The sequence below is a fragment of the Lytechinus variegatus genome, chromosome 1, assembly GCF_018143015.1.
Source record: "Lytechinus variegatus isolate NC3 chromosome 1, Lvar_3.0, whole genome shotgun sequence".
Classification (NCBI taxonomy): Eukaryota; Metazoa; Echinodermata; class Echinoidea; order Temnopleuroida; family Toxopneustidae; genus Lytechinus; species Lytechinus variegatus.
The window spans coordinates 21697492-21718586 of NC_054740.1; the positions used below are offsets into that span (position 1 = coordinate 21697492).

General features: G+C 34.9%; 1 protein-coding gene across 1 annotated transcript; it reads right to left on the minus strand.

The window, feature by feature from the left end:
• Positions 1-5058: 5058 nt before the first annotated feature.
• Positions 5059-20223, minus strand: LOC121409196 (origin recognition complex subunit 2-like). Its single transcript, XM_041601053.1, has 13 exons — positions 20040-20223; positions 17452-17679; positions 16980-17174; positions 16280-16423; positions 15234-15550; positions 13962-14170; positions 11885-12017; positions 11312-11414; positions 9836-9973; positions 9140-9311; positions 7817-7878; positions 7042-7160; positions 5059-5159 (listed from the first exon to the last, which is right to left on the minus strand). Exons 1-13 carry the CDS (start codon positions 20176-20178, stop codon positions 5079-5081), a joined length of 2040 nt encoding a protein of 679 aa, XP_041456987.1. The 5' UTR covers positions 20179-20223; the 3' UTR covers positions 5059-5078.
• Between the last annotated feature and the right edge of the window lie 872 nt (positions 20224-21095).

A 21095-nucleotide genomic window follows, 5' to 3' on the forward strand; every position in this document is an offset into this window, starting at 1 on the left:
GAAAATTTTGAAAATATGATTGTGAGACTATAGCAGGTAATTGTACATGCTATTTTTTGAAGAAAATTTTGAAAATATGATTGTGAGAATCTGCTTTAATTAATGTATTAATCGTGAATCCCACCATGGCCTAGCATCCTTTGGCAAGGCGTTAATCCATACTTTGCCACTCTCCACCCATTTGTTAAATGGGTACCCAATAGGATGCGAAAGCCTATGTAGTATGCCTAGCAATTGAGTAGTGGAACCCTCGTTGGAATGCTCCCCAGGGAGTGGAGAATGTGCATTCATTGTGCGCGGGCATGTCAGAATGCGATGACCGGGGTAATAATAATAATTGCTATGTAAAGCGCTTAGAAACAAAGTGTAATAAGTGCTATATAAATGTAATTATTATTATTTTTGTTCAGGAAGAGTATTTTCTAAGGATTAATGTATCTTTATAAACTGTGTTATCACTGTTAATAATCATTAACAGCTATCGTAAAAATAGATGATATAGAGTTCCATGCGGGGAGATCAATATTATTTTATCACTTTATACCCTAGGAAGTGTATCATATTGTTATTCCCTCTTCTTCGGCATAAGATAGTACTAATTGTATGTGAAAATCTTGTTTGTATTCAGAGATTTCTTTTTGTTATATCGATACAAACTTGTCATGTTTAATCATATAGCTTATTTGATCAATATGTATGTATGTGTTGCATTATGTCAGGTTGTGACATGAAGATTTGTTATCAGTTGCATAATTCAATAACAGTTTTGATTGGACGACAAGTGATGTGTTTCATTATCTGTGCATACTACAATGATTTTGATTGGATGAAAGTTGGTATGTTGACAATCTGCATATGACAATGATCTTGATTGGCCAGTATAATTGATCACAATCTTTTGTATTATGGGACCCTTGGCTTTTAGAGTGCTCATTATATGATAGTCAATGATTCAGTCAGACCAGCATTAGTGGTATGGTAAGGTACACAATACGTCTTATTAATCTACTATATTCTTTTGTTCATTTACATTTAAATAGGGACATACAATCATGGAGCAGAGCTATTGTCATGATTAGGAGTTGTTCTCATGCCTCTCCGCCCCTCTCTTTCTATCTCCCTCTGTCACATTCCTAGCTGTACTCTTAAATAGTTTGATTAAAATTGTTTTGCCACTTTCTCTCTAAACAAATGAGAAATAGTAACGATGATGATGAAAAGAAGATAGTAAAGGGCTCGTTTGGCTGATACTGTTTGAGTTTTCCAGGTGTGCTAATGAATGGTTACAGCAGCAAAATTCTTGTGTATGTAGATTACATGAATGTAGTTTTTACCTCAAATAGATTTTTTCACCTGTGCATATCTACTCCTTAGCTATTTCTGGGCTCTGTACACAAAGCTTAGCAATTGATTGTAGGGCCGATTCCTAAGCTTGGTTACATTGAATATGAAATGCAATCAATCATACATATCAACTGTATGATTAATTGGTAAGGTTTGTGTTACAAGTTTTGGCATCTGCATTGCCATGATTTATTCACTATATTTGACACATAATGTATTATTTTTCATAGGTTTTTTTCTGTTTCCATTCTTATACGTAGCCACGACTTTGATCATTCTTATATGCCTTCTAGTTCTTTACATTTTTTTTTCTAGTCCTTTGTGACATACGAGTCTTACGTCTGCAATAGCAATTGGTTCCTTTTATTTAAAAAAAAAGTGACGCTTTGTATGTCCAACACTAATTTTCAGTTGAATCATGCCATAGAAAATGCATTTGTGTAGAAATGATCCCATTATACAGTTTTCCTATTTGTATATCAGTAGACTTAGACCTGCTGAGAAGGCAGATTGAGTTTATCCTGGAGGATTTTTAGTTGACCTTTTTACCTATTAAGAGGCTTTATTTTACGTTATAGTTTGGTCATGTTCAAGTGTGCCATATTTGATAATTGGGGCAATACCAGTTCTTTCATTATAATGTGTAGTGGATAATTATTTCTACTTTTCATTCATACTTAATAAACTTTTATAAAAAAAAACATGTTTTCGTTGACTGTTTTTTTTATGTCAATGAATGTGAATAACTGATTATGTGATCAGGCTTCATAAAAAAAAACTCCCATATAATACACAGTGCGCCCCAGAAAAAGGGAAACCGAGATTCCCATGTCTTTTTCTTCAAAGGCAATTTAATGATATTTCATTTACACCATACCATTCAAGTATATCTCTATACTTTGATACCTTGTATGAGACAAACACTTTGAAATATTAATGTCAAAGTCAGTTTGCGCAGAAAACTTGGACAAGATTGTTTTGTAATACGACAATTGTGCTTGTTTGACGATTGCCTCATTAGCATTACTCTCACTGACCCTAAAAAGGGAGTGGATTCACATTCACACGCAAATTTCTTGGCAAAGGATGAGAATCTGCCCTCATCTTGTAGATCATTAAATGTGATATGAAACTACAATACAGAATAAACCTTGAGGCTCCTGGATAATAAACCAGTACAAGTATAAAAGCGCTTACAGACATTGTTATGCTATATGAAAGTAGATTATTATTCAACTTACATTTACCTCCTGATTTAAAGAAAGATGCTAAAATAAGAATAATTTCCATTTACATGTATTTATTTTCTGTTTTTCTCTCTTTTTTTCTTATTAACTGTACAAGTACAAATCAAATTTGATCAGTAGAACAAATACACTGTGTATGTACATGAATACAAACAAATATACCACATCTCACATAATAGACATCTATGCTTAATAGCAATTATTGAAATTGACACAATTTGACATACTTTTTAATATTACATATCAATATTTTGTAGATATCATAATCTACACATAAATGGAGCATATACATGTATATTAAAGAAGACACACTAAATGCAGTACTGGTTTGAGGATGAAAGGGAATGTTTGGCAAACTTCTCAATCTTTTATAGAAAAAAGTACAAAATTTGATTGTTTCTCTCATTTTTGGCTTCTATTCAACGATAAAGTTTAGTTTTGGTCATGAGATTGAATGATAATTATAATAAACTTTAGAATTAGTAAATGCTACAAGAGTAATAGTGTGACATCAAACAATTTCCTTTTGTGAATTTCAGTATTTTCATTTCCATATTTGGTAGAGCATGGTGAAAATCTCTCCACACTAAATTTGATGTGAATTTGATAATGGTGGCATAAGGAATACGGGTAGCCAAATGAAAGCCTAACAAGCCCCATTAAAATCAGTGTAAATCGGCCTACTTCATAAGTTTTTGGAACAATATTAATTTATAATTCAATTTCAAAGGGGCTGGCTACGTAGGTATTTTTACAGCTACATCTTGGAGCCCTAAGGACTGATTCCTACAGAATTTAGACTCTGGGTTGAGAAGAGAAGTAGAAAAAGAAGGAAAAACAGAGAAAAAGAGGAATTAATATGTAGGGCCTAACTAATTGTAGCATGAAAAAATAATTTTGAAAATTGTCATGGATGATGAGTGAAACTGCTACCACAATCTAATCTAAATAATATCATTATATGCTTGACATTCAGTCGGCAGGGTATCGGAATATTTGGTACTAAAAGATCTGACAAAATTTATGACTGCTACCCCCTGTCATATCTTTTGCTTGAATAAAAGGATTACGCGCATTGAAAGCCGCATAATTTTTGTGCGCGCTAAAGAGAAGAGACTAAATTTATGACAATTTTTGTGACACAAGTTATGACATCCACCAGAATACCGATTTTGTCATATCTCTGAGATAAGATAAAATACATAGATAAGACAATGTTCAGAATACCGCCCCAGAATACAGAGAATTAATAGTAATAATACACAGTTCTTGTATAGCGCATATCACAATTATAAACAATGTCTCTATGCGCTTCCAAAGGACTTGGATATTATTACCCCAGCTGTACATGTAGCTTGGCAGCAGTAATGACTAAGATTAACGCATTTCACGTAATAATTCCTGCCAGGCACCCATTCACCACACCTGGGTTGAGTGAAGCACAATGTGGATAAGTTTCTTGCCGAAGGAAATTACGCCATGGCTGGGATTCGAACCCACGACCCTCTGTTTCAAAGACCGGAGATTAATCCACTGGGCCACAACGCTCCACAGAATTGCGAGTTTCAACTTCACAATTCTCATAAATTTGCAGTAAAAGATTTAACTGATTAACATTTGATTAAATATTAAAACATTCATACTTGATGAATCACAATATTCATGGATTTATTTCACAATATCCTCCCTAAATGTTGAGAACCTGAAAATACATATGGATTGTGATACTGTTTCCCACAAAAGGAAATTCCCTTCACATGCTTGATAGCTGTGTATTATTGCCTTATCAATGCACAACCATTCCCAGCAATACACTAGCACTAGTATATAATGTAGCACATGTACTACTTCATATCTAGCTTGTATGCAAGTGGACATAGAAAGTAAATAACAAACGAGCTGAAATCTCAATTTAATAGCAAAAGAAAGAGTTAATTCTGAATTTGAAACTAGTGAGCACAAAGGCAGACCTCTGTAATGTTTATTGTGCTTAATTGGGTATGCCTACATTGCAAAGTATGCAAGTCAAACATGTAGCAGTGTGTAATACACTCTAAATTGTCATAATTTACTACTTCAATCACAATTTTGTTAGACTTTTCACACACTTACTGTTGAGAACATAAGAAATCATTTCAAACAATGATACATGATTCTTGTCTAATTCTACTTCCAATTTAAGGTCTGCAGTCACATAGGTCCACATACTACAAACCACAACATTCCCCTTGCTACTTCATCATACCCAGCCATGTTTCATAAAACCGTCCTTAAAGTTGAAGAAAATTTTACAAATGACTGGAACATGTTTATTGGTGCCAAGTCAGCAGCATTGGGATACATCACTAAGCACAAGATATGGTTACCAGCCATTTGTGAAGTCATTCGTAACTTTACTTATGAAAGGTCCAACAGGAAGCAACCATAATTCTCATTGCTGTTCAGTTACTGCAGCTATCACGATCCTTTGAGTCTTAACTACCGGTATCATAATTCTTCTTGTTGTTGGAATTCCAATAATGTTGCATTATCCAGAGGGATAGAGAGTAGTTCCATACCATCAAGGCTCTGTTAGAGTCAAGATAAAAAAATTGATTCATATAGTGCTTTTTCCAGAGGATACAAAGAACTGAAGGTACCAATATAATAACACAAAGGTGATGTTGCATTGAAGTTGCTGTCAGAAAAAGGAATTTTCATTAGGTTACTTGAAAAAAATGTTCCTAATTTGCATATGAATCGTGTACAGGTAGTTGGAATTCTCTTATTTGACCAAATCGCTTTCATAGGGTTAGGATGATTGATGTAGGTATGTACTGGATTATGAACTTTGGACAAATTAGTCTTCAATTTATATCTAACCAAAAGCATAAACGGCATTAACACCTGTCGCAGTTATATGTTTTGTTCATTTTTTTGTCTTATGCCCCCATCCTTTCATTTTATTTCACCAATTGTTTTGTTGCTATTGTTGTTAACACTCTATATTATAAGTTTATCTTGAGGTAATTAGAGAGACAGACCTCGATAGGTCAATGACATCCTGTCTGCCTCTCATATTCGCGTCATATTAGTTTTGCCTTGCTTTGTTGTTTTCTTTTTATCATTTTGTATATTATGTTGTTAGCAATTTTTGAGAGATGTGAAATAAATTAATTGAATTGAATGATAAACAGCCTTAGCCAAATGGCCACATGATCATTATCCATATTATATATTTACAGAACAGAGAGACTGAGAATAATTCTTAGCATTAATGGAAGGCAATCTTTTGATGAACAGCCTTAGCCAAATGGCCAAATGAACATTATCCATAGTTTTCTTCCAATCAAATATTCTCAAGCTAAGTGAAAATGCAGGAAAAAAAAGTGACAGCATCTGTAACTTTACTGAATTTGTAATTCAAATTCAATTGCCAACACCACAACATGAACCAAAGCTCCAGCAACATCCTAAATATTACAGAGCTGATTTCTTTTGTTTGTGTTTCTGTTGCATGATTGTTTAGATTATGTTTATGTTGCATGCCCTCAATATTATCGTTATTATTTGCCTATTATTATTTTTTGTCCCATAGCCCTGATGAAGACCAGTAAACAGGTCGAAAACTTGGCATTTAAAGGAGTGTGAACACATTGCTACAGCCCACTGCCTCTTTCTTTCTGTCACGCCTATATACTTTTTTGTATTCATTTTGATTAGTCCAGTTGGCAGTTTCAAGTTAGAGTTGTATGTGCTCAAGTAGATTACAAAAGTCAAGTATGGCCCATACAACTAAGGCTCAATGGTTTGGACTGATCATAACCCACTTATCCATCTAAAGATGGTCAAGTTGAATGTAAATAAAATTAAATGGGTTGCTCAGCTGGCAACGTATGATATTGAGGTGAAGTACATGCCAGGAAGGACCAATCAATGTGCAGAAGCATTAAGTAGATGCCCAGTGAATGCTTCAACTAAAGGCATAAAGACCGGACTTCAAGAGGTTACCATAGTGTAGTAGGTTTCAAGGTACACCATGTATCTTTCTTAGGCAAGTGACAGGTTACCACTTGCTTAACAATGAGAGCAGATGTGGAAGTAAATACCCAGAAGACCCCAGTTCTTATTGACTTGTTAATCACAAACAACCCAGTTTCGACAGTTCTACCATCATATTAGTACCATGGAGAAGAATGATAGGGTACTGAAAGAGGTGCAGAACATGTGGAGTTCCAAATGGAAGCCAGGTCATGGGTATGATAAAAATCTTCCAGGACTGAGTGGCTATGTCAAAGAGTTGATGAAGTTGACTGAACATGAAGGAGTTGATTTTCTTACAATTCATGCAATGGTTTATAATTTCTGTATTTTTAACTGTTTGTCAATATGTTTTCATGCAAACTGAATGGTAGTAAACCACCTATTATTTATTAGTATCATTTGGAATGGTCAAAACTTTACAATTTACCTTTTTTGACTTGATTAGTTTGTGATCTCTGAACTCAGTAAGTTGTGCCCTTAATGTCAGGTCACTGTTGACCAGGAATGCTTCTCTACACTTCTGATACAGTTCATGGAATGACATACCTGAGCGAAAATTACAACAACAAAACAAAGAATTATACTTTTATGGTAATTCTGCAGCAAAAATTCTAAATGATTTGAGGTAACAATGACAAAAAAACACAAGATAACTACACAAGTTGTTTGTATGACTTTTACTTTTAAAATCCTATAAGATGATATTGAAGAAATATAAATCAGCAAAGACTGCAAGTGACCCAGTTCCTCTGCAACTATCAAACTTCACTTGGCAGAATATACTACAAGACATGGAGGGGGTAATTTTATGCATTGGGAAGTTTTACTGCCCCCCCCCCCCTACCAAATAGAGGCGAAGTGAAAATACAGTATGTTGCTATCTCATCATATAAAAAGTGTAGTACCAATTGCTAGCAAACCTAATGATACTGCACATTCAAGTTGGCAGCTTACTTTACCAAAGGAGACAACCTGTTCTTTGATTTTTCAAGTCGTGAATAAAAAAGAGAAAAAGATGGCAATAAAGAGAAGAATTTCAAAGAAAGAAAGGTCTGGGTAGGTATATTAACTCTGTTATTAAATTCTATAAAAAAAAATTAACACCTCTTGGTCATCTTTCCCCGACATAATTGTTTGCTGCTCCTGCGTATAGGCTAGAGTTTGTCTGTTACATTTTTAACAAGGTCGACAAATATGCTTACCATTGTAAGTACCATCATCTTTATGTTCCATCTGAAATTCAACCAAGATGTTGAAAATTCCCCTGTAAAAGACAACAGAGATCAGCAATACACAACTTACACTTACTAACACAAGCTACCAAAATCCTTTTATTTACATTTTTACATACATTGCATTAACTCTACCCATGAAAAGATTGACACTTTTTTTTAATTTGAATTGTTAAAGGTCAAGTCCACCTAAGAAAAATGTTGATTTGAATCAATAGAGATAAATCAGACAAGCACAATGCTGAAGATTTCATCAAAATCGGATGTAAAATAAGAAAGTTATGACATTTCAAAGTTTCGCTTATTTTTAACAAAATAGTTATATGAACGAGTCAGTTACATCCAAATGAGAGAGTTGATGATGTCACTCACTATTTCTTTTGTTTTTTATTGTTTGAATTATACAATATTTCAATTTTTACGAATTTGACGATTAGGACCTCCTTGCCTGAAGCACAAAATGTTAAATTCCATGGAATTCCATGTGTTCAGGGAGGAATGAAACTTCATTTCACATGACAATGACGAGAAAATAAAAATATTTCATATTTCAAACAATAAAATACAAAAGAAATAGTGAGTGAATGACATCATCGACTCTCTCATTTGGATGTAGCTGGCTCGTTCATATAACTGTATTTGTGAAATTAAGCGAAACTTTGAAATGTCATAACTTTCTTATTTAACATCCGATTTTGATGAAATTTTCAGTGTTATGCTTGTTGAATTTTTCTCGTTTTATTCAAATCAAGTTTTTGTTGGGGTGGACTTGTCCTTTAAATATGAATTCATATCACATCACATAATTAATTAAGTAATTCCTTAAGAAGCTGTGTGCGCTATGAACGCCTAGCTTAGCCGGGTAATATAGGAGCGCCTTGAGCACCTAACAAGGTGGATATGTGCGCAATATAAATATCCTATATTATTATTATTATAAGCCTACATTTACTAATGTGTTTTTTATGACACTTGTTACTCACTACAAGACTTAAATTCAATATTTTGAAATGAAATTATGGAAAATGCAAGCAGTATTCAAAGAAACAAAACTTTTATTCTTGATTATTTTCTTTGAGGTATCATTTTAATGAATGTGATTTTCTTGATACCATCCGCCAAGTAACTTTTTGGTATTCAAGTTGAATAGAGCGCCTTCCTTACATCTCTTGCAAAATCATGTACCATTGCCCTCATGCCTATAACCTATCTGTAAAATAAAGACTTTACAGCAAAAAATAGTAAATAAAATAAATAAACATGGAAATGATTTCATCATGAGAAGATTGCTACCTTGCATTTGGTGTAAGACTGCGGAGTACATGAGTGAGAGAGCTGAGGGCAAGCATACCGGACTGCTGAACTAGCAGGGAGTTCTCATAAGACGTCTCATCGCTGTAAGGGTCAAAGGTCGTCACATCATACCACATCCAACGAAATGTGCTTGACCTTTCTTGATCCCAAACTTTAATAAAGAAGTTAGAAAATAACAATAAAAGCCTCAGTCCAAGATAAGTGGATCAAATACTTAAATTATCAAAGACAACCCTAGAATACCTCAATGATAACTAGTTACTGTCCCCAAAAAATAAATAAGAAAAAATATATAGAAATTGTGTATCAAAATAAAATTGGCAACATGAAGGATAAAGTATATGAAAGTTGGCTTTGTTGTTTTTTTGCAATTATCAGTAACAGTTCACTAAGGCATGATTACATCCAAATGTAAATAAAGATGTGTTCATACCTTCTAAGAGGGGTATTAATGGATGCATTCATACTTACTAAGAGGGGTAGTGATAGATGTGTTCATACTTACTAAGAGGGGAACTGATAGATAAAAATGTGTTCATTCTAAGAGAGGTTTTGATATGTGTTTATACTTACTAAGAGGGGTATTAATAGATGTGTTCATACTTACTAAGAGGGGCATTGATAGATGTGTTCATACTTACTAAGAGGGGCATTGATAGATGTGTTTATACTTACTAAGAGGGGCATTGATGTGATCAATTGAAGCAAGTATGTGAACGTTGTTGACTTGAGCAACTTTACTCAGCACAGACTGAACTTTAGATCCTCGTAGCATGCTGCCATCAAGATTGTGGATCAGGAGAAAAAGAGGCTCTGAAAAAAATATGAATTAATAATTAACAACATTTATATAGCGCTTATCACAAAAATGTCTCTAAGCGCTTAAGGTAAATAAATGGGAAGACAAGAAATTTCAGCTAAAATTTAATTATACATGTTGACAGTTGAATTACAGCAATGGAACTATTAAAAAGAATCAAATATCAATTCATTAACAATTCAGTTCAATTTATTTTCTCAGTATAAAAATGATAAACAATATGAATATAGATCCAGTTGGAACAATTCAAATGAGAACTCGTCGCACACTTTGGGGTCATTTGGCAAAAATATACGCCATGCATTGGGAACAGATTCAAGAAACCTAGTCAGTACATCACAGGATGGAAAATCGATAGTCTGGGATTCAGGGAAAAAATTAATAATTTATTTTCCGATGATATTTTTAAGCTCACTAGCCCAAATATCCCAATTTGGGTTAAAGTTTACATTGGACCCTATATGAATTTCAGGGGCTCCAATTTAGTTTTCCAGGGCTCTTTAGGGCATTTCGGGGGGCAAAATCGCCCCGAGCCCCCGTGTATTTTTTTCTCTGCTGGGATTTATACACAACTAACAAGGTGCATGCAATTCCATTGACTGAAACAAATAATATATGTAACAGACAAAGAGGAAATCACTGAGAAGTTTATAAAAACTTGTGAATTGTAGTTCCCTTTGAAAATAAACTTTACTATTCAATTGAGTTTATTTGACGAATTCTCATACATCATTTATATTTGATATTCATCATGTATCATATTATTATAAAAACATCTCTCTACAAGATATAACCTATTCAAGAATATGAAAACTGTTCAATCAAGGCATGTTGTCATTTGGGCTGCTAAAACCGTATATCTCAAACTTAAAAACAATGTAAAGGCAGCACAGAAAAAGCTGCATTTGAGAAATATAGGAATGTTTACAGGCTCAATGTCTGCAAAGAGTTTCCCAATTCCTGTAAAAAACTTTCCCTGCAAAAGATGGATGTAATTTATGTCATAACTGATAACTCTATAATCCTTTTTCTGTGATGTACTATTTTTTTTTTAATTTTGAGTTTTAATTTTAGTTTCAACAGCCTAGTGACAAATAAGATTCTAAAAGTGATAATAGATATAATTTAAAGATTACAACTACAGGACTATCATCATCTCAAAATATCACAATCTACAAGATATGTAAAAATACAAGTCAAAATGCACTGAAGAGAGATGAAGACAGACAGACATGTAAAAGGCAGAGAGAGGGAGATATCAACAATTTTGCTGAATTCTGTCGCATCATACATGACCAAGACTTTAAGAAATTTTAAAAATGTCATTTTACCATCCATCTCATCTAGTTTCTCCTCAATGAAATCAAGCTGATCAGCCATGTTTCTATGGTTACAAACATCATCTATTACATCATCGGTGATTGCATTCAAAATCTGAAAGATAAATGATGGAGTTAACATTAATGTAATAAACCCAAGACAAAAATTAGAGGAGAGAAGAAAAATGTATCATTATCATCAACAACATTATCATAGATGTTATATTATAAAGTGATATGCTATACTAATTCTTATTATTGTTGTAAATATGGAGGGATAAATGGGGTGGGGAAAATAATTAACATTTAGAGTGATGATGGCAGTGATGACAAAACAGTGATTATGATGATGGTAATTGCAGATGATTATGACAACGACGACAACGACTATTATGGTGATGGTGATGATAATGGTGATGAAGATGATGGTGATAATGATAAAGATGATGATGAAGATGATGATGATGACGATGATTACGACGATGATGATATTGAGGATAATGAAGGTGTTTGAGGTGTTGATGATGTATATGATTTAAAAGATATCGACATGACATTCTTAATGTACTTCAACTGAATACTTACACTCTTTACAGTGAGACTAGGGAAGTAGCCATTGATTACAATACTGGTATAGTCTTTGAGTTGTCGTCTTCTAAATTCCTCTAAGAGTCTTCGCTTTGATCCCAAGCCGTACAGGAGAATGTTGAAGTCATTACTGTCAAGAATGCAATAAATATGATATCAATAACATAATAATAACACAAAATTACAATGATACACCAGATTTTTATGGAATTTGATACAAAAGCACTGTAGATTGTTAACCCCTCTCTTAAAAATTACACTAGTACACTAAATATAGTACTACATATCCTATAGTCTGCCACAAAGATACTAGTCTGCTGTGCAAACCAAGCACTCAAGTTATGAGGTCTGAATACACAGCCTACAATGACTTGTGTACTGATGGCCCTCAACAGCAAGTTTTAGATGTTCTAGTCTTTTGTGAAGACCCACTTGTTGATGAAAGTTTCAATCAGGGTCTGTGCCTGCAGACTAAAAAGATACCCCAAAAAATAAAACATGATTGTCTTCAGCTGCCTGGGTATGTGGTACAGGGAGTAAGGCTTGGTAAAAGATGTCCTTATTCATACACATAGTATCATATTAAAGTTTCTCTCTCAAACCACCTATCGAAAAAAGATTTTCACACAAATTCACAAATTTAATTAGTCAAATAAATTGTCAATTAAGAGCTCTGAAAGTTAGGCTCATACACAACTAGGATTGATTGCTTAGACACAGATATACTCACACATGATCCATAGACTACTTCAACAATTTGTTTCATGACCGTGAGGCATTAGATATTAATATTATTCTTGATAATTTGAAGACATATCCAAACCTATTCAACCTTAATCTGTGATAGTCTGCAAGAATTTACGGTTTATTTCCAATTCGTCCAATTGCCAACTCATCTACTCTCATTTGGTCTACCATCAGTTTGTCCACTATCCATATGGTCTAATTGCCAATCGATTGCCATTTCCAATAGCCATTTAGTCCATATACCATTTGGTCTAAATGGATTAAGGTTTAATTGTGCAAAATAAATGAAAATGAAATGGATATTAGACCAACTGATTATAAGACGAAATGGTCATAGATGAAATGGTGATTAGACGAAGTGATGATTGGACCAAAAGGTTATTGGACCAAATGGTTGTAAAAGACGAAATGTTGAAGGACGGAATGGCATTAGACTAAATTATGAAAGTAGACCATGTGGTGAGTGGACTAGTTGGAAGTAGACGAATTGGCAATTTACCGATTTAACAAATATAATACATAGCTATGCTCCATAGAAAGACTAAGCAAGGGCCACAAGAAAAGTAAAGTCTTTAAGAGCAGTATATCAAGCTGGTTTAATAAACTTGGTTTTCTGAAGATGATTTTTTTTCTTTTGAAAAATACAAACTATAGATGGATTTTTTTATGTAAGATGAATAATGCTCTTTATTCAAAATAAAACTAAATGTAGTTGTCTATTGCCAGTTTGAAATTGTATTTATCTTTAGCTGAAAGTGCTTTCTTCACCAACTGGCTGTTACAGGCAGGAATAGCAAACTAAGGTAATTAATCATCACATTTCATTTATTTTAGGATTAAAATGGAATGGACAAATGTGACCTACCACCCCAAAACCACCAATAAGTCACCAGGTAAGGTTCTCTATCAATAGCCAAACTAGTATTTAGCCTCCAAAATCCAAAAATTGAAAAAATAGCTTACCTCAAAGAGCAATTATTCTTCCTCACACTTTGAAAATTTGAAGCCGTGAAGTTGAATAAAAGAAAACATACAAGAGTTTCTTGGACACTACTTTTTTGCACTGCTTGGAAGTTTCACTGAGATTACACAGTATGTACATCTCATGCTTGAGTGAACACCAAACTTCAAACCTTGTTTTCTCCTTATTTTTTAAGCTCTTGCTGAATTTCCTCTGCATTTACTTGTAATGGTTATTGTTGGTAAATTTTAACATATATTATATAATTTTTAAGCTTAGGAAATGAATTTTCAAGCTCAATGAAAATCTCAATATTCATTTTGGTTGACTTGTTGTTGGTTTAGGAGTGGCAGGTCAGAAATATACCTTAAGTGATACATCCACTTGTTGAACAGTGAACAGTGTTCTTCAAAGAGATCTTTCATCTCCTTAGTATAACTATTGGGGGCGCTTTCCAATGCCTCTGCCAGCTGTCCGCTACCCATCTGCGGTGTTTCAAGCCGTGATAGTGTGTGATCTGATGTCAATGCCTGCCCTGAGTGTGCCACAAAATACTCCTCTGCCATGTTGGATTGCTGCCAAGTAAACAGTTTTCAGTGATTTTTTTTTATAATTAGGGATTTATTTATAGATTGCAGCAAGAGTCAGGTTTTCACTGAATATTGGAAATTATGTAAATATGAGGTACATGGTCCTATATACCATCAATAATCAAGTGTTCTTATTAAGACCTGAAATTCTATTTCAATTGATATGCATAAAAATATAACCATATATTGAGTAGAACAGCGCTTCTCAACCTTTTTAATCAAGGACCACTATGACTCAAATTTTTTTGAGGCCTACCTACCAAAATGAAAAAGTCCATTTCGATGCAAAAATGTTTCGTGAAATTTGAACTTAAAGTTTCGAACACATTCGAAACAAACAGTTTGAGAACTAATCTGCATTTGCAAATGTCCCGTTAAATGTGCGACAATTAACTACATACACAATACGCATGTACATGAGGTCTCATCAAAGTTAGATCGAAACCATCATAGTGTGCATGTGCATGCTTTGCAACATGAATGATACCTTAGCATGCTTTAGTTTTGTTTGACCCACGTAGACTGATCAGACATACCATGTCTGTGAAAGAAACTATAGTTTTTCTCCTCCCTCTGGAGATTTTCGCAGTCCACCTCAAAGGGCTTTGTGGCCCATCGTTTGAGAAGTGCTGGACTAGAACTATCGCATGGTTTTTCTACCTTCATACCGTTTCATAGTGCAATTTCAAAGTTAGCTGTTATCAGTCACATAAATAAATGAATGGCATTCATTTGCCATCTTCAAATTTCTAACTTATTAATCTAATACAGATATGCTCCAGACATAAGGTTTAATACACATAAACAAACTTTTTTAAATCATCTAGTTTTTGGAGTGGACTTGGTCTTTAATTTTGAAATGCGAATCCCCTTGTTCCTGTACAATATATAGCTAATACAAGTACACTGCGTTAATATCAGTAAAATCTTAAAATTTCTTTCGTATTCTTGAGCAATCTGAACCTGAAACTTTTAAGCAGTCATTAGCCTATTCTGTTTTACTAAAGTCTACAGATAACAAAACAATGCTCCAGAGGGGGTGACTTACCATAGATGTAACATCTTTAGCGGCTCTTCTATTTGATTTTCTCACCCCACCAGGAGTAGATCCCTTCGAAGCACCTTCTCCCTTCTTTAATTGGCTGACCTTTGACCCTTTGCCAGTGACCTTTGGAGTTTGCTCTTGTTTCTTTATCATATCAGCAGCTATGGAAGCTCTCTTTGTTCGTTTTATTGTGATACTTCTCTCACTGCTAGTGTCACTGTTCATGTCGTCCTTGCATTCGTAGTCGTCATCGTCATCGTTGTCATCACTGCTCTGATCTGAATCAAAGTCACTGTCATCTTTGTCCACTCCGATGGGTCCTGTTGAGATCATATTCAATGTCATCTGTCAATATTCCAACAAAGTAGATATAGTAACTCATGAAACAAATAAAATCTTAAGCATGACTTATACCAAAAACATCTATCAATCATTTTATTGGCCAATCTTGAAGTTTGGGAGAGAATGGTATAACATGACACAGAAATTTAGACAGTGAATTGAAATTAAAATGAAATTCTTACATTCTGATAAATCTGTATCATGAATCAGTAATTGCAACAAGTGTGCTTCTGATTCAAGCACTTCAATAACAGATAATGTTGATATTATTTTCTGAGTTATGTTGAACATTGTCATTGGATTACATGATGTATTCATTAATAAACCGTGTAACAAGATATTTCCAGGAGTGCATATCTTATTCATTTTTTGGTTGTGAAGGAAAAAGAGATAGTTTGAACTCCATCCACCATTCTTTCAGAAATCTATTTGGAAAGTATCAATTAACTTTGTTTACAACTAGGGTTAGCTCTTTGGAAAATGATAACTCATAAAACTCCCTCGATAAAAAATATTTTATGTACATTAATCTGTTATGGAACTTGTACTTCCTCAATGATTACACAGAAGGTAAGTGTGCTCCAACAATCTTGCATTAATGAATTCTTCAGTCTGGGTTTACTTAATTTGAAGGGGAGGGGAAATGGCGTCTACTGTGAGACCACATACATGTTAATTGAATATTGAGACTGATGATTAGTTCTTACTTTTGAGTTTTCTTTTGATAGCTATCCTCTTCATCTGCTGTCTATCAACACTTTTTGCCGCTATCTCAGCCATTTTACCAGATCTCTTAGGCGTCTTGAAGGAGTATACCTCTGTCCCTAATGGCCCCTCTCTATCCAAAAGGACTGTAGTAGAAGATAAAATCATATATGCTTGATTCATTCTCATTCAAGAATAATGGAGCAGTGATTAACATGGTGTAATTTTATTGTTATAGTTATTGTTGTAAAATTAAACTAAAAGTGTATCATTGTTATTTTTCAATTATTCAAATCACAACAATTATTTGAGGAGCTTCCTAAATCTGTAACAGCAATAGCTTGAACAGTCCTATCTGTACTCAATGTTTTGAAGCATGAAGAGACTATAGTGGAATGGGGCCCTTTAAAAAAATCTAATTTGATGATTAGTAAATCTCAAAATGGTCATCAATTTCAGGTGGTACAAAACATTCAAACATTTTTGTCTCTAATCTCATTTAGTCCTCAACACCTCATAATAACATAATCGATACAGGTCTTTAAGTTGACAATATATTTTCTAAAAACAAGAAGACACTGAAACTTTGGAAGATGACATCACACCGTAATGTTTGGTAAACACAGGTCATGTGAAATCAGGTTCAAAGTAAGAGATTACTAGATAGACCATGCAATGTAAAAGATCATTGATAGACCATACCTTCTGAGACAATGCCTAAAACATCATCTTTATCCTCCTCATCACTCTCATCTTCTTCCATCTCATCATAATCGTTGTCATCTTCCTCCTCATTCTTTGTCTCTTCATCACAGACCCGTCGAGATGCTAATTTATCCTCATTATAATTGATCTGTTTCCTTGATAATCTCATGGGTCTGCTTGCTGCTTCTGATACTGTGGATAAAACATTCCTGAGGGTTATTCTATGGATGATTCCACTGATTATTGTGTATGATCAAACAATTGTACAAATCAGCCCCATAGTCTACTACATGTAGTATTGTTATGTTACTTGGCCCGAAGACAATATCTATAGCATTGCTTCATTATAATATATTCCTCAGATTCACAATGATTGTAACTTTATTTATTTCTAGTTCTACATATTTCCTTTTCAAAGATTATGTATCCAAAATGAACACAGAACAGCCTAGAAAGACTGCAAAATTACCTTCAGTGTTTTCCTTGATGCTTGCATCATCTTCAATCTCTTCTTCCTCCTTCTCCTCCTCCTCTTCCTCATTCTCTTCCTCTACATTGTCCTCTTCATCATTACCATCTTCCTCTTCACTTTCCTGCTGATATTTATCCTGTTTCCTTGTAGACCTCACAGGTCTGCTAATAACCTCTGGTTCTGAAGATGCCAAGGTATGAATCTTATCCTTCCGAACTTTGGTTTCTTGAGACAAAAAGCAGTTATATAGTGAGAAAGTAGGTTATAACATTTTGAAGGCTAAGTATCAAATGTCTAACCACATTATGTTACCCCACTAGAACTTTTGTTTGAACACATAGTTAGATACACAGTAATAACAAGTACAGGCAAGTATTTATTTTCACTTTATTTAGATTTAGATTTATTTATTTCCGTTCAACAAAATAAAAATATATAATCGAAGTAATAGTAGGGGAAGGCGGGGTAAGTTGTGACAGTTTTTGCTTTTTGCATGATAGAATTGAAATGATTAATAATCTTGTCGAAATGAGTACCTTGCCATGAAATTTAATTCTTCTGAAATATTTTCCACCTATATTTGACTTTCTATCCCCACACTGAAAGTCGTCGTGACCTTTGAAAAAAACGATGTCAAATGGCTGAACTTGCCCCATATATGGGGTAAGTTTGAGCCACCTTCTGGGGTAAGTTGAGCCACAAAAACTATGTACAAAATGTATGGGGGAGAACCAGCATGTCAATTTTTTGTTTAAAGTCTTTTCACTTTCTAATTCTCTATAAATACTAACATCCTGTAAAAGGAAAAGAGCAGTCATGTAAATTTGCTCCTTTCAGCCTGCATTTCAATCGATTTTTATGGTTTGTTTGTTTTTTAAGATACATTACCAAAGGAATTACCATGGCTCAACTTGCCCCATGCTGCTTTGCTCAACTTACCCCAGTCCGAACTTAGTGCGATAATTTTGTATCCACACATTTATTATGCATCCATCATATTAAAGACTATGACAAGAATGAAGATCCATACCTGGACTAATAATGTTGTTATCATGTATTTATTATATTTAAAGACGTGTGTGTTTATAAAGCACTTATATATTTCACACTCTTTTTTACTTTTTTGGCTGAAATTCATATTTTTCCCTCTAAAAAACTACTTTTTGTTTCAAAGTTGGAAACAATGTGATGGGGTTAGGGGTTATGCTATGGGTCATCAATACATGACACCACCGCAATGTCTGACTCATTCATTATTGGCCTGGGGCTGGTGGCTCAACTTGCCCCAATGCTCAACTTACCCCACCTTCCCCTACATATTCAAAACAATATAGACAGTTCAATGACATTTCATACCAAATATATGCAAGATAAATTAACTGAACGGAGGGGCTTGCCATTAATCTACGAATAGAATTAAATTTACATCTGAAAGTCCTATTAAAACCTAAACATAAGCGATCAACTTCAGGGGCAACCTTACCTCGGGCAAAGTTCGTGCAGGCTCCACTCCACTCCACTTCACTACACTATGCTCCAACTACCCAAACTTCGGGACGGTGAACTCAATCAGATATTCCGAGTGACAAAGGTGGGATAGTAATGTTATTTATTGTAAAAATTATAGAAAAAAATCTAACGAGAAAGTGAAATAGCTTAATTTCTTACTCTTCACCCGTATTTCACTCCGTGTCCATCCTACGGTTATCCTCAAAATTGGTGATTTTGGGCCAATATCTTTTTCCTCACATGTATTATTCACAGCCAATTTCAAAATATCGCATGCGATCAGTTTGACCTGGGACCGATCGCATGTGATGTTCGGAAATCGGCCGTGAATAATATGTGAGGAAAGAGATACTGGCCAAAAGCAAAAATCACCAATTTGAGGATAACCGGAGGATGGACACGGAGTGAAATACGGGTGAAGAGTAAAATTAAGCTATTTTACTTTCTCATTATATTTTTTTTCTATAACTTCGCCTGAGGTAGGGCAACCTGAACTTTCCCTGTTTTGGTGCATTTCAGGCTAAAACAATAATAATCTTTATTTTCATTTTGGTACAGTTCTTTTTGTAAATAAAGACAAATATCGATGAGCCCTGTCGGGGGATTTTGCATTGTTTACCCCTTAATGGTGGCTGCACGACAGCAACCATCTGTGTACGAGGAGAAATTACGGTAATCAAAATAAAAATGTTAAAACTCCTCGAAACAGACGGCTGCCAGCTGTCTACTGACTAGATCTACTCCAGAGTCCAGCTCCACTCATTCAATAATAATTATTAATATTAAGATGCATCTTTAACTTATCTCGATCTCGACTATAATTAAGTAACTAGTTTAGTTTGTTCAACTGCACCAAATGTCATGAATTTTTGTGATTGCGGCCTCAGCCAAGTACAACTATACTCTGTATTTAAGAGGACTGTACTCAACGGAAGAATAAGAAGAACAACAAGGTAATGCAAGCAAGAACACTGAACAGGTTATTTTATGGCCCTTTAAACTTCACCAAATTGGATAAGTGGGACTACGGTGCGTCATTAAATTTGGGTCCCGAACAAAAATGAATGTTAAATTACCTGAAGCTTCTTCCATTATGTGGTGCATAACATCATCATTACCGACAAACATCACGGATATTCCCTTCGACATACGCTGTTTAGACTTTTTATGAGCAGATTTAGGCGTAGACTTGGATCTAAATTTCGATTTATCCATGATTGTGATGGGTATCTTTTTCGAAATTTGTGTTTTCGCGCACGTTGTTGTGAGTGGTGGTGGCTTTGACTTTGCAAATACCACTTGGCAAAATTTTGAGAGGCGACCACCAAAGATAGTACATGTAATAATTAGAATTAATATCTCTATACGGCGTTCGTCAAGTTGATTAAAAAGCAGAAAATTGTGGAAATAGCAAAAAAAGGGTTCTAGGGGGGTGGCACCAAGGCATCGTAGACGTCTTTCAGAAAAAAGGGGTTGCTTTTTCAGCACTATATACCATATTCCAGCAGCAAAAGCTACTTATATACATTACTTTAAGTTAAGTTTATGAAATCTGATCCACTTCCAGCTATGACAACTCACAGCTAGGATACCCCCCCCCCCTCACTTCATCATTTGTCTCTATCTCTTGTTCTTTCTCTTTGTCACTGATTGATCTCTTCTCAATCTATACCTCCCTCACTCCCTTCCCCGCATGTATCCCATCACTCTCTCAGAGACGCCAAGTTAAAAAAAATGCAATGCGTGAGATTTTCATGACTCGACGTCTCTGTGCGCGCGCGGCCAGTACTTACACCCGTACGTTGCGAAAAAGTGCGCGCGCAACGCGCGCGCGCATGAGATATGGGCTTCAAAACCATGCGATGCACGCACGCTATTCATCGTATCACGTACTAGCAGTGCGCTGACTGCACTTTTGATTCGTCTCGCGTGCCGGGCTAGACGCGAAGGCGGTCGGCCAGTCGTATAATCTGGCGAATAATGCTACTTTTTCTCTTTTTTTTCTGTCGGGTCCCGATGCGTGAGAAAAATGGGTGCCATGCGTGAGATCGTGAGACGGACCCTGAATGCGTGAGTCTCACGCACAATGCGTGAGACTTGGTATCTCTGCTCTCTATTCACCACACAAGTCT

Excerpts from the sequence above, each read along its gene's own strand:
- LOC121409196 (XM_041601053.1), bottom strand. The coding sequence starts at position 20,178 with ATGGATAAATCGAAATTTAGATCCAAGTCTACGCCTAAATCTGCTCAT. Across the intron at positions 9,312-9,835 it reads TCACATCAATGCCCCTCTTA|TTTGGGATCAAGAAAGGTCA; the intron begins GTAAGTATAAAC and ends TCTTTATTAAAG. Across the intron at positions 5,160-7,041 it reads AACTAATCAAGTCAAAAAAG|AGCCTTGATGGTATGGAACT; the intron begins GTAAATTGTAAA and ends TGACTCTAACAG.